This window comes from Lissotriton vulgaris, chromosome 11, assembly GCF_964263255.1.
Source record: "Lissotriton vulgaris chromosome 11, aLisVul1.2, whole genome shotgun sequence".
Lineage (NCBI taxonomy): Eukaryota > Metazoa > Chordata > Amphibia > Caudata > Salamandridae > Lissotriton > Lissotriton vulgaris.
This window is the reverse complement of record NC_141699.1, coordinates 132,145,926-132,159,407: the sequence shown is the minus strand read 5'-3', so window position 1 is coordinate 132,159,407 and position 13,482 is coordinate 132,145,926. Positions and strand designations below refer to the sequence as shown.

The window sequence follows — 13,482 nt, the reverse complement described above, 5'->3', positions numbered from 1 at the left end:
GTCTCTCAGGTGGGGTGTGATGTGGCTGCGGCGGGGGATGCCGAGGATCAGATGTGCCGAGGTGTTTTGGATGCATTGCAGTCGTCCGAGGAGCTTTGCCGACGTTCCTGCGTAGAGGGCGTTTCCGTAGTCCAGCCTGCTGGTGACGAGGGCCTGGATGACTGTTCTTCTAGTTTCATTACAGTAATCATCAGAGCTTTCATAAGTGCTCACATATTCAGAGTTGTTTACTTTGGACCAGGGGTCCCAATCAGTTATCACAACATCATGAAATAATATTTCATTTTATGTCTATAATGTTGTTGTATAAACAATCCTGGACAGTAAACAGTTGTAGGTCACATCATATTTCTCATATGTTATCAGCTACAAGGATAAGTATGAAAAACTTTAAAGTAGGCGCTCCAGGCGAATATTAATAATGGTGTGGGTGGAGTACATCAATTGCAGACTTTTATATTCAGTGGGTCCACGACTAACATTCACTCATTTCTGGATCTTCTGTTTATCCACAAGACAATAAAAGTATATATCTCTCGTTAGATGCATTGGATACAGTCGTTATCACTGTGCTAACTGGTTAGTATAACTAGCTGCAAGGACATTATTCACCTTATTGATATTTTAAACTTCAAAGCTCATTGATAGGCCCTCTAGTTGTCACAACATGCTTGTCTAAACTACCATCAATGGTACTGTCTAGAGAGGATCTTTAGAAATTTGAATATCGTTTGCTTTTTATAGATTGCCAGGAATAGAAAACAAGTCGGTGGAAATGTGCCTGCGCCACATGTATTCAAAATTAGTCACAAATATGTGCTTAAACAAATCAATACATATGTTCCACTTTTTGGTGGTGTGCAAAATAACAAGCCCCAGCTCTTGTATCCAGCTTTGATTTTCGTAGAGGAGTTTGTCTGAAGGGAAAAATTGTAGGAAGGTAAGTACATTAATTAGTTTGTAGTACGCTGACATACACATCCAAAGGCCAGTGCCCAGTAGCAAGAAATTGGGGTTCCTAAAAATGGAAATATTAAAATTGTAGGCCGTTTTCATCAACTTTATTAGTTGATGAGATGATATACTGAAGTTTTACATTTCTTTCTAATGGTTCTCACTTTCTTCTCATTGCAGAACACGCTCAAGACACCAGTGTACACAACATCCATGAGACGAAATGCTATGGGAGTTGGTCTGGTGTTTGAAGCGGACCTTTTTACCACTAAGCACAGCTCTCACTGGGTGCTGCAGGGGGTCAGCCTCATGCTCAACTCGGATTAGACCAACAGAATAATCTTATATTAAAAACGTCTATTTTGTAGTTTTTTCTAAATATTTTCAGATTTGTAAAATAAAATATATTCTTATATATTTTTCAAACCTTGTGTAGCAAGTGTGACTCTGAATGTTTGATTATATATTTTGATTTGTATTTTACACTGTTTAGTTACATATTTTCTTCTTTGAAGATTGTTTAATTCTGAAATGTCCCAGATGCAGGTTGAGACCCTCAGAACCTTTTCAACACGCAGCGTGCGCTGTGGCGCGGATTACGACTAGACCTGGGCAGTGAACTTTGCTCCATTCGCGGAGTTTGCAGAGTTTTCTGCACTTCATGGAGTTCGCTGAGTGCAGAAAACTTGACTTTGCGATGTGCAGCAGAGTATTTTTCCCGCTTGTGATCGCGAGCGGTAAGTTCGCGAGCTGGAATACCAGCACAAACTGCAGTTCGCACTGCACTCCGCCACTCGCGGAACTTCACAGAGAATTTTTGTAACTTTGTGGAGTTTTGCGCAGCAAAACTCAGCGAACTACTCCCAGGCCTGATTACGACCCCTTCAATCAATTTGTTCGCACCTAAGTACAAGTCAAGTCAAGTCATAAAATTTGTATAGCGCACTACATACCCAGAGGGTTTCAAGGCGCTTAGGAAGGGGAGGAGGATTATTTGTCAAATATCCACGTTTTAAGCTGTTTTCTGAAAGCTAGGTGGTTCTGGGTGAGGCGAAGGTAGGCGGGGAGTGAGTTCCATGTTTTAGCAGCCAGGTATGAAAAGGATCTGCCTCCCATGGTGGTCTTGTTGATGCGAGGTACAGTGGCGAGGGCTTGGTTGGAAGAACGTAGTTGGCGGGAGGGGGTGTAGAAGGACAGTCGAGAGTTGAGGCAATCTGGTCCGATGTCGTAAAGTGATTTGTGTGCGTGGGTGAGCAGTCGGAAAGTGATCCTCTTATTGACGGGTAGCCAGTGGAGGACCTGACCCCTAGGCCGTACTGAGACCCTGGTCCAATAGTTACAGTTGCATTTTATGATGAAGTGCCCGAGGTCATAGTGAGTGACTGGCAGAAGAGTACAAGACGTCTGTAAATGCAGGTATGTTGAGTGCCATAAGTGGTATGATCACATACCTCTTGATCATGACAGCCTTCTTGTCTGAAGTCTTCTATGGCATGTTTTCTGTACAATGTTACACAGAAGGTTTGCTACTCTCAACCCCTCAAGGTTATTTGGTCTTTCCTTTCATCATTTTCAGGAAAACTGGAAAACACTTTGCTGTCTGATTCTAGAGCGTATTTTTTAGTAGGTGTATTGACAGGATTCCTCATGTACTACAGGGAGGCTGATGTCATATGATGTGGATTTCGACCACATTTCCAATTTTGAACCCCTGCGCTATTGTGATGAAAAACTCCTAACTGCAAAGACATTTGTTTACACTGGCAATCGCATCAGCCTACATGCATTGCTTTTCACTGTTTCCTCAAAGCTGCGATAGCGGAATTGAATCCCATTTATCCGATAGCTCGTCTTTCCCCATTGGCTGCATCCATCTATAATCCCAACCCCCTGATATACTTCAGTACAAAAATTGTGTTACAGAGATTTTCATTTTTTTTGTATCATTATAGAAGTAATTTAGCTTGGATAGACATTGCTGATCTTGGCGAATTTTTCTGGACGACATTTTTAGAAATGAGGGATGTGTTGCAGTGATGATGTAATATTTCAGGAACCATGAGACCTATATACTTCGTTTGGGTGTCATAACCTTGGTTTTGGGTGTGGCCAGCCAAGATGGCCGAACGGAAGTAAAATGTCTCGGCACCGCTACCAATATTCAATATTGTATAGCAAATGCAGGGATGCTGACCTGTCCAAAGCCCATTTGCTGCTGATGAGGTGCCGGAGAGCAAACAGTGGCCCTCGAACTGACCCAATGGCCCAATGAAGTGAAAAACAGCAGAGTAAACCACCTGAAGCCGAGAAGAGTGGCAACATTCGTAACGTTCACTGAATGCTCGCAGGTGCCTATGCCACTGGGGCTCTCCCCATCTAGCCTCCGTATGGGGGAATCCTGGCTAAGTGAACGGTATATGCCAGTGAGGGCATATAGCGGAGGAGGGAGACAGTCTACTGTGAGGCCTGCAAGAGATTAATTGGAGGCCTGGTGTATGACCGTCTGAAGCGATCCGACTGCCCGGTGACACCGCGGTGCCTGTGGTGTGACGACTCCTGCTTCTGGCTGGCTGACAAGGCGGTAAGAAATACAGGGAAGTAGCAGGGATCCCCAGCAGCTGTGCATGCAATTGAAAAGGGCGAGAGGAAGGCTCAGTATCCTGAGTCACATTTGCTTGACCTTAAAATGGCGCCACAAAGTGCCTGCTGATCCTGTTGATGTCCACTGACGAAAACTCTGCTACCTCTCTTGGGAATGGCATGTGAAGAGGGATGGCTGTGCTCCAGTGATTGAATAGGCCCCGGACCTCATCTCCATGGCCCTACCCTGAAACCACATGCCAAAGGGAATTGCCTGACCTACAGAGGGAGTACTCTGATGCCTTTTAGGAACTGGGACCACAAGATTGGGCCTCTTCTTGGACCTGGCTGAGCAGCTCTGGGAGCGAGGTGTCATTCCCCAGGTTGTAGATGCCCTACAACCCGAGGTCAACGGTCGGTCTAGACGAGACCCAGAGGTGGGCGGCAGGTCTCCATAGCCCATCGAGGATGGAGATAGGGGGTCTCACCTTTGACGCTGCTTCCGAGGATCAAGACATTTTTGAAAGCGGCCTGGATCCTACACCACTGGGGCTCTACCCATCTAGCCTCCGTACGGGGTAACCCTGGCTGAGTGAACGGTATATGCCAGAGAGGGCATACAGCGGAGGAGAGAGACAGTCGACTGTGAGACCCGCAAGAGATTGATTGGAGGTCTAGTGTATGACAGTCTGCGGTAAGTCGACTGCCCGGTGACATGTTTGAGAGTGGCCTGGATCCCAATGAGGAGGGGCAACTCCATGCCTCCAAAGAAGCAACAATCCAATCGGGTATCCAGCTATTTTTCCCCAGCAGAGGCACGAGCACAGACAGAGGGTACCTCGGGCACAGCCGTCATGTCACTTACGAAGGAAAAACTCCTGGCTACCCTCCGAGATGTCAAGAAGGAACTCCGAGAAAACAGACCTGGCCACATCCTTGGATGCCGTAAGCTCAGACCTGCACGACAGATTGGTCACTCTTCAGCAGGACATAGGCGCAGTGGACGCCTGGCTTGGTGGAAGAAACAACAATCTCTCTACGTCAGCAACTTAAGACAGTGATCCTCAAATATGAAGATTTGGAAAACAGATGGAGACACGAGAATATATGCATACGAAGCCTGGGAGGGAAATGAGGGTCCAGATTTGGATGCCTTTGCGGTGCGCCTCTTCATGGAACTAGATCCACAACAGAGGGTCTACCAGAGCCACCCCGGAGCCCGCCCCATAGCCCACATAAAACGGGCCAATGGCTGGAGCAGCGCCCATCAGGGCCAGTTAAACAGAAAAGATGGGAAGGTCCTCCCTGAGTGCCCGAGCCCTCAGCCATTGGAGCACCAACATGACTTTAAACGGCTGCATAACAATTTCCTATTGATGAACCCTGAAAGATCTGTCATCTGTAGAATGCTTCGAAGTTTTACAAATGACTTTACTCTGGTTGGGGACCGAAAGGGGTTCCGGGAAAGCTTGTCTGGCACTACTGCAGGAACCCGCATTGTTCTACTCCAATGCCTTATCAAGTGTATTAACTCCTGCTGACTTTCTGAAGGAAATTGTTGGCGGTAATGGACTGATTCGCCCAATATGTTGTATTTTTCACTTCCAGAGAATGAGTATTGGGAAATAGTTGTATTTTTGACGTTTTCCATTTTTATTATTTTGGCTTGTAGAAGTTCTTTAGTGCGGTGGGTGGTATATACTGATGGGAGAGAGCTGTGGGTGGTACTTTGGAGCGACACATAGAAGGGAGTTGAAACAGAGAAAATGTGGGACACCGCGTTTTTGGTCAACAGCCAGGGAAGCGAACTAAGGATTACCACAGGAAAACTCAGTTACCTACACTAAGTATTGTGATCACTACACTTACATTGAATATTAAGGGCCTTAACTCACCAGCCAACATCAGAAGCTATGGAAATACTTGAGAGATCACTGATATTATGTGGTGGCTCTACAGGAGACTCACCTTAAGAAGGGAAAGATCCATAGAATAAGATATCCAACATACTCCATAATTTTTAAATCACCAGCCTCCACAAAGCATAACAGGGTGGCCCTAATTTTTCATTCTTCGATGCAATTTAGGAGGGGTACAAAGCAGACAGGGAGGGTAGGATCATAATTGTTAAGTGACGTCTCAGGGGCCAAATCAGAACCTTTGCCTCAGTGTATGTACAGAATGCTAATCAGGCATCATTTATTCTTTTTTAAACTCGCTGCAAGGGTTTGCAGAGGGAAATATAGTGGTTATAGGGGACTTCAATCTGACATGGCACTCTGGTGATGACAGTACACATCCCCATAGGGCATTAACGGGGAGCTTCCCAAGACCTCCCAAGCAAGCTTTCCATTCCCTAGGGCTCCGGGATGCATGGAGGGAGATACACTCCACAACACGTGTTTACACATTCTTTTCCCACACACACTGCATGTACTCAAGATTGGATTAGATATTTCTGAGTTAGACCCTGAGAAAGAATTTACAAGACGTCACTATACTTTTGATCTCAATCTCAGACCATGCACTGGTAGTGGTGACGCTGGGGTGGCATTTCCCACCACCGCTGTCTCGCTGTTCCCCCCTTACCCCTCTTCCCTTACAAGAGAATGCCTGCTACATGAGGAGCTCCGAAAGGCAATCAGAGAATACTTTGAACTGAATGACCCTCAGGACACATCTCCAGCTAATAATTGGGATGCTTTTAAAGCATATCTTAGGGGCTATTGAATCTGAATTATGCCAGCTAAAGCTGGCTCATGGGCAAATCCAACACTAACTCTCCAGCGGAAAGTCATTGCTGCAATGGGTAAATTAAATGTGATATACAACAATAGAGCAGAATTTAATCTCCTCCATCTTCAACAGAGCTCCTACTCACAGGGGAAAAAAAATCAGTACCCACTTAGCCCGTCAACTACGAGTCAAGCAACAAAAGGAATACATAGGGGATGAAATGAAATGAAATTAAATGAAAAATTACACTTGTATAGCGCATAACTACCCGGAGGCCTCGCAGCGCTTGTGACTGATTGCTTAAGGCGAGCTCAGGGTAGTTCAGCAGGTTTTTGCAAACAAGTGAGTTTTCAAAGCCTTTCTGAAGGACATACAGTTGCTGTTCTCTCGAAGAGGGAGAGGGAGGGAATTCCAAAGCTTGTCCGCATTATGGGAAAAGGAGCGGCCACCCCAGCGGGCTTTGTTGACTTTGATGGTGGTTGCCAGCTGTAGGGAGCAAGAGCGAAGGGATCTGGACGGGACATATGGCGTAACTATAGGGTGTAAAATTGCGGGGCCTTTTCGGTGGAAAGATTTGTGTAAAATACGCATGGCCTTGAACTGCACTCTAGCCACCACTGGGAGCCAGTGAAGTTCCTTTAGGACTTTCTTCTCTGACTGCCAGCGGGGGATGTTGTATAGTAAATGAGCAGCGCAGTTTTGCGTAACTTGGAGCCTATAGATTACAGATGCCGGAGCTCCCATGTAGAGGGCATTACCATAATCCAGGCGGGAGAGTATCAGGGCCTGGACCTTGACCCTCCTCGCCTGGAATGGGAGCAAAGGGAGCACTTTGCGCAACATTTTCATCAGCCCGATACATATGGCGGCAGTCTTGGTGGCTTGGACCGAAAAATCAAGTGATTTGTCGAGCCAAATCTCGAGGCTCTTTATCTGGGGTTTGGGAACGGGAGGCGAGCCAAGACATGGTGGCCAGATGGATGCAAGGGCAGACAGGGGGGGGGGGGGGGGGGGTTGCCCAGTAAGATAATGTCTGTCTTCTCCCCGTTGAGCTTCAAACAGGAAGATTGCATCCACCTGGCGACAGCCTCTAGACAGGGACCTAAGGTGGTAGACGATCCCTCAGAGTGGTCCAAGGAGACCACCAATTGGGTATTGTCAGCGTAGGTGACAATACGCACACCAAAGGGATGGACTATCCTGTCTAGAGGTTCCATGTAGGCATTAAAAAGAGTGGGGCTCAGGGAGGAGCCCTGGGGGACGCCACACCTGAGTGGGTGTTTGGGGGATACCACCTCACCCTCAAAAACCTGGAAGAATCGTTCATCCAGGAAGGAGGTCAGCCATTCCAGGGCCGCGCCCGACACGCCCAAGCCATCCAATTGTTGTAATAGCATAGCATGGTTAACCGTGTCGAACGCGGCACTGAGGTCTAGTAAAATAATGGCGACTTTTACTCCCCGGTCCAACAAAGCTCTGGCTTCTTCCGTTACCGCTAAGAGGGCGGTTTCAGTTCCGTGCTGAGGACGGAACCCTGTCTGAGAGGCACGTAGCAGACTGTTGGACTCCAAATAGTCCACTAAGATGTTATTAACGTGCCTCTCGAGCAGTTTACTCATCCACGGAAGTAAAGAAATAGGGCGATAATTGGCCAAGTTGTTCTGGTCAAGGGTGGGCTTTTTCAACAGGGCTTTCACCATCGCACACTTCCACGGTGATGGAACGGATTTGGAAGTGATGGACGCATTGAGGACATCCAAGATGACCGGTCGAATGACATCCATGACCTTAATGAGGGTCTGAGGAGGTGCTTGATCATTGGGAGATCCAGAGGTGATCTTAGGGATTAGTCTGTCTAGTCCAGTGGCGTCAAGAAGTGGAAATTTGTCAAGCATACAAGTGACAGAGGAGTCAGAAATTATAGGAGAGGTGGATTCCGTATCATCCTTAGTATTGCTGAATGAGGAATAGATGGCCTGGATTTTTTGGGGAAAAAAAAGAAGCCAGGTCATTACAGCGGGTTTGTGCGTCTTCAGCAGATGGACGCTCAGGGGTGGGAGAGATTAGGGATTTAACTATTTTAAAAATTTCCTTAGGGGCATTTGCAGCCGAGTTAATTTTCGAGTCATAAAAAAGAACTTGTGCCGCTTTTATCTCACTTTTGTAGAGCTTTATAGCAGCCCTGTACTCAACCTTTCTAAGTTGGGAGTAGTCCTGCCTCCAAGCTCTCTCGAGTTTACGGCAGGCTTGTTTAATGGTTCTGAGGGCAGATGTGTAACATGGAGCAACTTTGGGTCTTGTTATAGATTTCCGAGGGTGCCGTGGGAGAACCTGATCAAGGGTACTGGAGATCCAGTTATCAAAGTTATTTGTGGCCATATTAGGATTAGTTGCCCTCCTAGGTGGGTCTCTGGCAAGGGCCACTTCCCAGTCCGGGAGGGAAAGCGAGGGCCATTTCCTTCCCAAATGCTTAACAAGATTTTGAGAGGAGGAGGGGGGATTTATAGACCATATAAAAGGTATTAAAAAATGATCGTCCAGGGTAGTGGGATAGGTGTCTCAACTGTAAGATTGTCTAAATTACTGTAAATGTGGTCAAGGAGATGTCCCCTGTTATGTGTTGCATGAAAGCCCCTTTGGCATAGGTCAATGGCCTGAAGGTTGGAGCGGAGGTTATTGGCTGAAGTGTCGTGAGGGTCGTCTAGGTGTAAGTTAAAGTCCCCGAGCAAAGTAAGATTTGACGAGGTGAGCACAGCATTGGCAGCGATGTCTGTTATCTTAGTGATAAAGTTGTTGAGAGCGCCGGGTGGACGATAGGCTAAGATGCCGGAGAAGGTGGTAGTGGGAGAAAATTTTAAAGAAAAGTGTAGGCTCTCACAAGCTGGCGTGGTGGATGGAGTAACGCGACATTTATAGCTGTCTCTATAAATGATGGCCAATCCACCGCCTCTCCCAGTCTGGCGATCCAGCCGTTTAAGAGTGTATCCTTGAGGGGTAACCCATACTGTAGTCGGGTCGTTGTCTATCTGGAGCCATGTTTCTGTCAGAAAAAGAGCCTCAGGATTGAGCTCTTCTATCAACATGGACAACTCAGTATGATGTTTCGGTAAAGACCGACAATTAAGAAGAAACATTCTCCATTTGTGTAGAGGGTGCGAATTTCCGCTGTGTAGGGAGGACGTGCTCCAATCACACCCTTTGCAGTGGGACCCTGTATTGGTGGGGAGGATCGAATGAAGACATGAGGGATTAGTGGGGGGTTGTAAAGCTAGGAGGGAGGAGGAACTGTAAGTGAGTAGCTCCCCTACCATAATGTCGCCCCAGTCCGAAGGCAACGCTGGAAGCGTCTGGACGCGGACTGGCGCAGACTGGCTTCTCTTTGGCGCCTCTTTGGCGCGTCTGTGGCGCTACCGCTGCGCGTCACCGCTGCGCGGGAGAATGAGAGATTACATGTAAAGACAGGACTTTCTGATAGATACATCTGCCTTGTGAATTCCTCTCCTTGTGAATATCCCCCTGCGTCAGCAACGTTCGGAAAATTCTTTGTAGCACGCCGGCGTGGACGACGACATAGGAGCACGGCATCGATCGCGACTCCGTCTGACGTCACCGACTCCTTATTAGGCCTACGTCGGCATGATGACATCAGTTCCCTTTTTTCCGCGTCGTCGGACGCTAACGGTTTCTGGGATCTTCTGTGATTCAGATAGTAGCTTGTTGCTATTTTGTGTTACTGTTTCTCTGTCGAGTGTCTATTCTTCGTCGAGGAAGACGGGGTTCAAGCAGTGTAGATCGTGTGCCCGGATGATGTCTATTACCGATCCGCATGACGATTGTTTGTGGTGTCTTGGTTCAAACCATGATGTCAAGAGCTGCCGATCATGCAGGTGAAACTTCTGCTGGCCAAGGTGAAGGGAAAAGAAGCTGGAAGGTCTTCGAGGTCAACATCTAGACGCTCGAGGTCGAAGCAGAAGTCGCGATCGAAGTCGAGGTCGAGATCGGCTTCGAGGTCGAGGTCAAGAGTCGACTTCGGGTCATGCTTCGGGCTCCTTGAAAAAGTAGTACAAGAGGAGGAAGCAAAGCTCAAGACATCACTCTGGCAAAGAGTCTTCGGACTCGAAGAGGAAGTCTTCATCTCGAAGACATCACAAGGACTTCGTGTCACCTTCACCTGAGCGATCTCATGAGGGTTCCCCGGATTCGGAGCAAGAACCGAATCCGGATTCGCGTCATTCTTCGGCGCAAGAAGAAGACGAGGAGATTCCTCGGACACCGACTCCGTTGGAAAACCCAGAGGATCATGAGGGTCAGGAAGAACCAATGCCGGAGCAGCCTCCTTTTGAGCAGCCGATGGGTTCGTACCCTCCCTTTCCTGGTCCTGGACATGACCCCTCGCATTTCCTTAATGCCATGTTTGGCGTTTATGCGAGGTCAATGTACCCCACTGGTGCACCGGCTGGTCCCATGGGTCCGTTGTCTTTTAACTTGGGTGTCCCTCAAGCTTACGCTCCGGCACCTTTTATGCCGTTTATGCCGACGCCTTATACACCTTGGCTCGGTACGGCGCCGCCGAGGGCATCGACTCCGCACACGGCTTCGCCGGCCCTGGAGCGACCTCGAGAACTGGATCGAGGTACGACGCTGGTTCGAGATTCTCGTTCTCCAGCTGTCCCGGCTCCTCGTTCGATGCCGGCTCCGCCTCCGGCGGAGTTGTTACCAGATCCGACGACTTTGATTCGTTTGGAGTGGTCGAGGTGCAGAGCTCAACGCCTCACGGAGGAAAAGGAGTACGAAGATCCTGAAGTAGAAGAAGGAGAAGTTCTGGATCAAGGGGACTGTTTTGAGGACCTGCATATTGCTAGTGGCCTGGAACTCTCTCCTGAGTAGGGTTTGCCATCAGTTTCTGATGCACCATCTAAGGACGTGGCACCCTACCATGTGGTAATTAAGAAGGCTGCGGAGCTAATTAATCTGACTTTATCTACCGTTGAGTTCAAGCCTAACATCCTCACGGAGGTTTTGCATTCGCCTTCCTCTATTATAGAGCCTACACTCCCATTCACTGAGGCTTTGACTGAGCCAATAATGGAGGTCTGGAAGAGACCTTTGTCTGCTCCTGCGGTGTCCAGGTCGGTGGCAAGATGTTATATGGTAGCACCTGGTGACCCTGAGTTTTTATCTTCGCATCCTTCACCGGAAAGTCTGGTTGTGCAGGCCACTTGTTCCAACAGGTCTGCAGGTTCTTTTCCACAGGTGCCAGCAGATAAATTGGACCAGTCTGCAAAAAAGATTTTCTCCTCTGGTAGCATGGCCCTTAAATCTACCAATGCTACTTGCCTGCTGGGGAGATATGTTCATGCTTTGATGGACTCTGTGAAACAATTGTCAACTAAGCTTCCAGAGGAAGATAGAAAGAACTTTATTGAAGTAGTCTCTGATACTCAGAGTGGCTTGGACACAACGGACTCTGTGGCCAGGATAATGGGCTCTACTGTTGCCACGAGAAGGGCCGCGTGGCTTAAGTCTTCTGAATTTTCAGCAGATGTACAGTCTACTCTAATGGACTTACCATTTGACGGTACTGGCCTCTTTGGAAAAAAAGCGGATGTGGCATTGCAGAGGTTCAAAGATAGCCGGGCGGCGGCAAGGTCTTTGGGCCTGCAGGCTAGAGGCTCTACCACCAGGAAGTTTAGGGGATTTGGTAGATCCACTTTTCGTCCCTATAAACAAGGCCAGCAGCAGCAGCAGCAACAGCAGAACCCATTGTATAAGACATACAGAGGTAGACAAAGGAGTCGTGCTCGTGGACCCCAAGCCTTCTCCACCTATACTTCCTCCTCTAACAATCATCCCCCACCCACAGCAGCAAAGCAGCCCTAGATCCGCCATTCCGGATCATGCGAGGACTGTAGGGGGTCGGCTTACTCATTTTCTATGGGATTGGGAATCGGTTACATCAGATCTTTGGGTTCTCAATTTCGTAGAGAATGGGTATGCACTTCCTTTTCAGGAGTTCCCTCCCAATTACCCTCCTTGGCAAGGTTATTGTTCGGAGGACCACCTGCTTCTCCTGCAGGAAGAAGTTCTGGAACTGTTCAGAAAAGGTGCGATAGAGGTGGTTCCTGAGCAGGAAAGGGGTCAGGGGTGCTACTCCCGGTATTTCCTGATCCCCAGAAGAATGGCAGGTTACGTCCAATCCTGGACCTCAGGATTTTGAACCTCTATCTCAAACAGGAGAAGTTCAAAATGCTCACACTTGCACAGGTTCTTCAAGCGCTGATGGAAGAAGACTGGATGGTGTCGATCGACTTGTAGGATGCGTATTTTCACATCCCCATTCTGAAGTCGCACAGAAAGTATCTCCGTTTTACGGTGGGATCGCAACACTACCAGTTTGCGGTCCTTCCATTTGGGCTTACTACTGCACCTTGAGTTTTCACCAAGGTGATGACTGTGGTGGCTGCACATCTCAGAAGGTCGGGAATTCCAGTACTCCCGTACCTGGAATCCCCAGAGATGGTGCTCCGTCATCTGCAGGAGACAACTCAGTTGTTACACAGGTTGGATTTTCAATAAATGTACCCAAATCTCACATGGTGCCCTCCCAGCGCAACCTGTTCATAGGTGCGGTACTGGACACAACTGTGTGCCGTGTATTCCCTCCTCCTCAAAGGATTCGCGACATACATGAAATGATTCCCTTGTTTTACAATGGAGCGGTCGTTCCAGTCCTGAAGGTTCTTCGCCAGCTCGGTCTGATGGCTTCTTGCATTCTATTGGTCAACCATGCACGCTGGCACATGAGGGCACTCCAGTGGTGCCTCCACAGGCAGTGGTATCAGCACAGCGGATATCTCAGGGAGTCAGTTAGGATTTCCGGAGAAACTGTGGCGGATCTGTCTTGGTGGAGCGTGGAAGGCAATCTGTCTCAAGGGAAGCCTTTCCAACTACCTCCTCCGGTGGCCACGGTGATAACAGATGCATCCACTCTAGGGTGGGGTGCTCATCTTGGGGATATGGAGGTCAAGGGTCTTTGGTCTCCAGAGGAAAGGTTGCTTCACATCAACCTTCTAGAATTGCGGGCAATACGTCTGGCGCTCAAGGCTTCCCTCTTGGCTTCCCCATAGTGCACCAGTTAGGACTAAAACGACTGTGGAACTGGGCACTAGGAGAGTCAATCTACCCTTGAGCACCAAAATGCTCTTGTTACCT

At 48.2% G+C, this 13,482-nt stretch overlaps 1 protein-coding gene across 1 annotated transcript in view; it reads left to right on the top strand.

Moving 5' to 3' along the window:
* The window catches only part of DNAH10 (dynein axonemal heavy chain 10), a 1,963,751-nt gene extending 1,962,371 nt beyond the window's left edge, over positions 1–1,380 (top strand). Inside the window, exon 79 of the mRNA XM_086942901.1 lies at positions 1,135–1,380. Within this exon, the coding sequence (XP_086799027.1) occupies positions 1,135–1,281 (147 nt within the window). The 3' untranslated portion in view covers positions 1,282–1,380. The remainder of the gene's footprint in view (positions 1–1,134) is intronic.
* Positions 1,381–13,482: the final 12,102 nt, after the last annotated feature.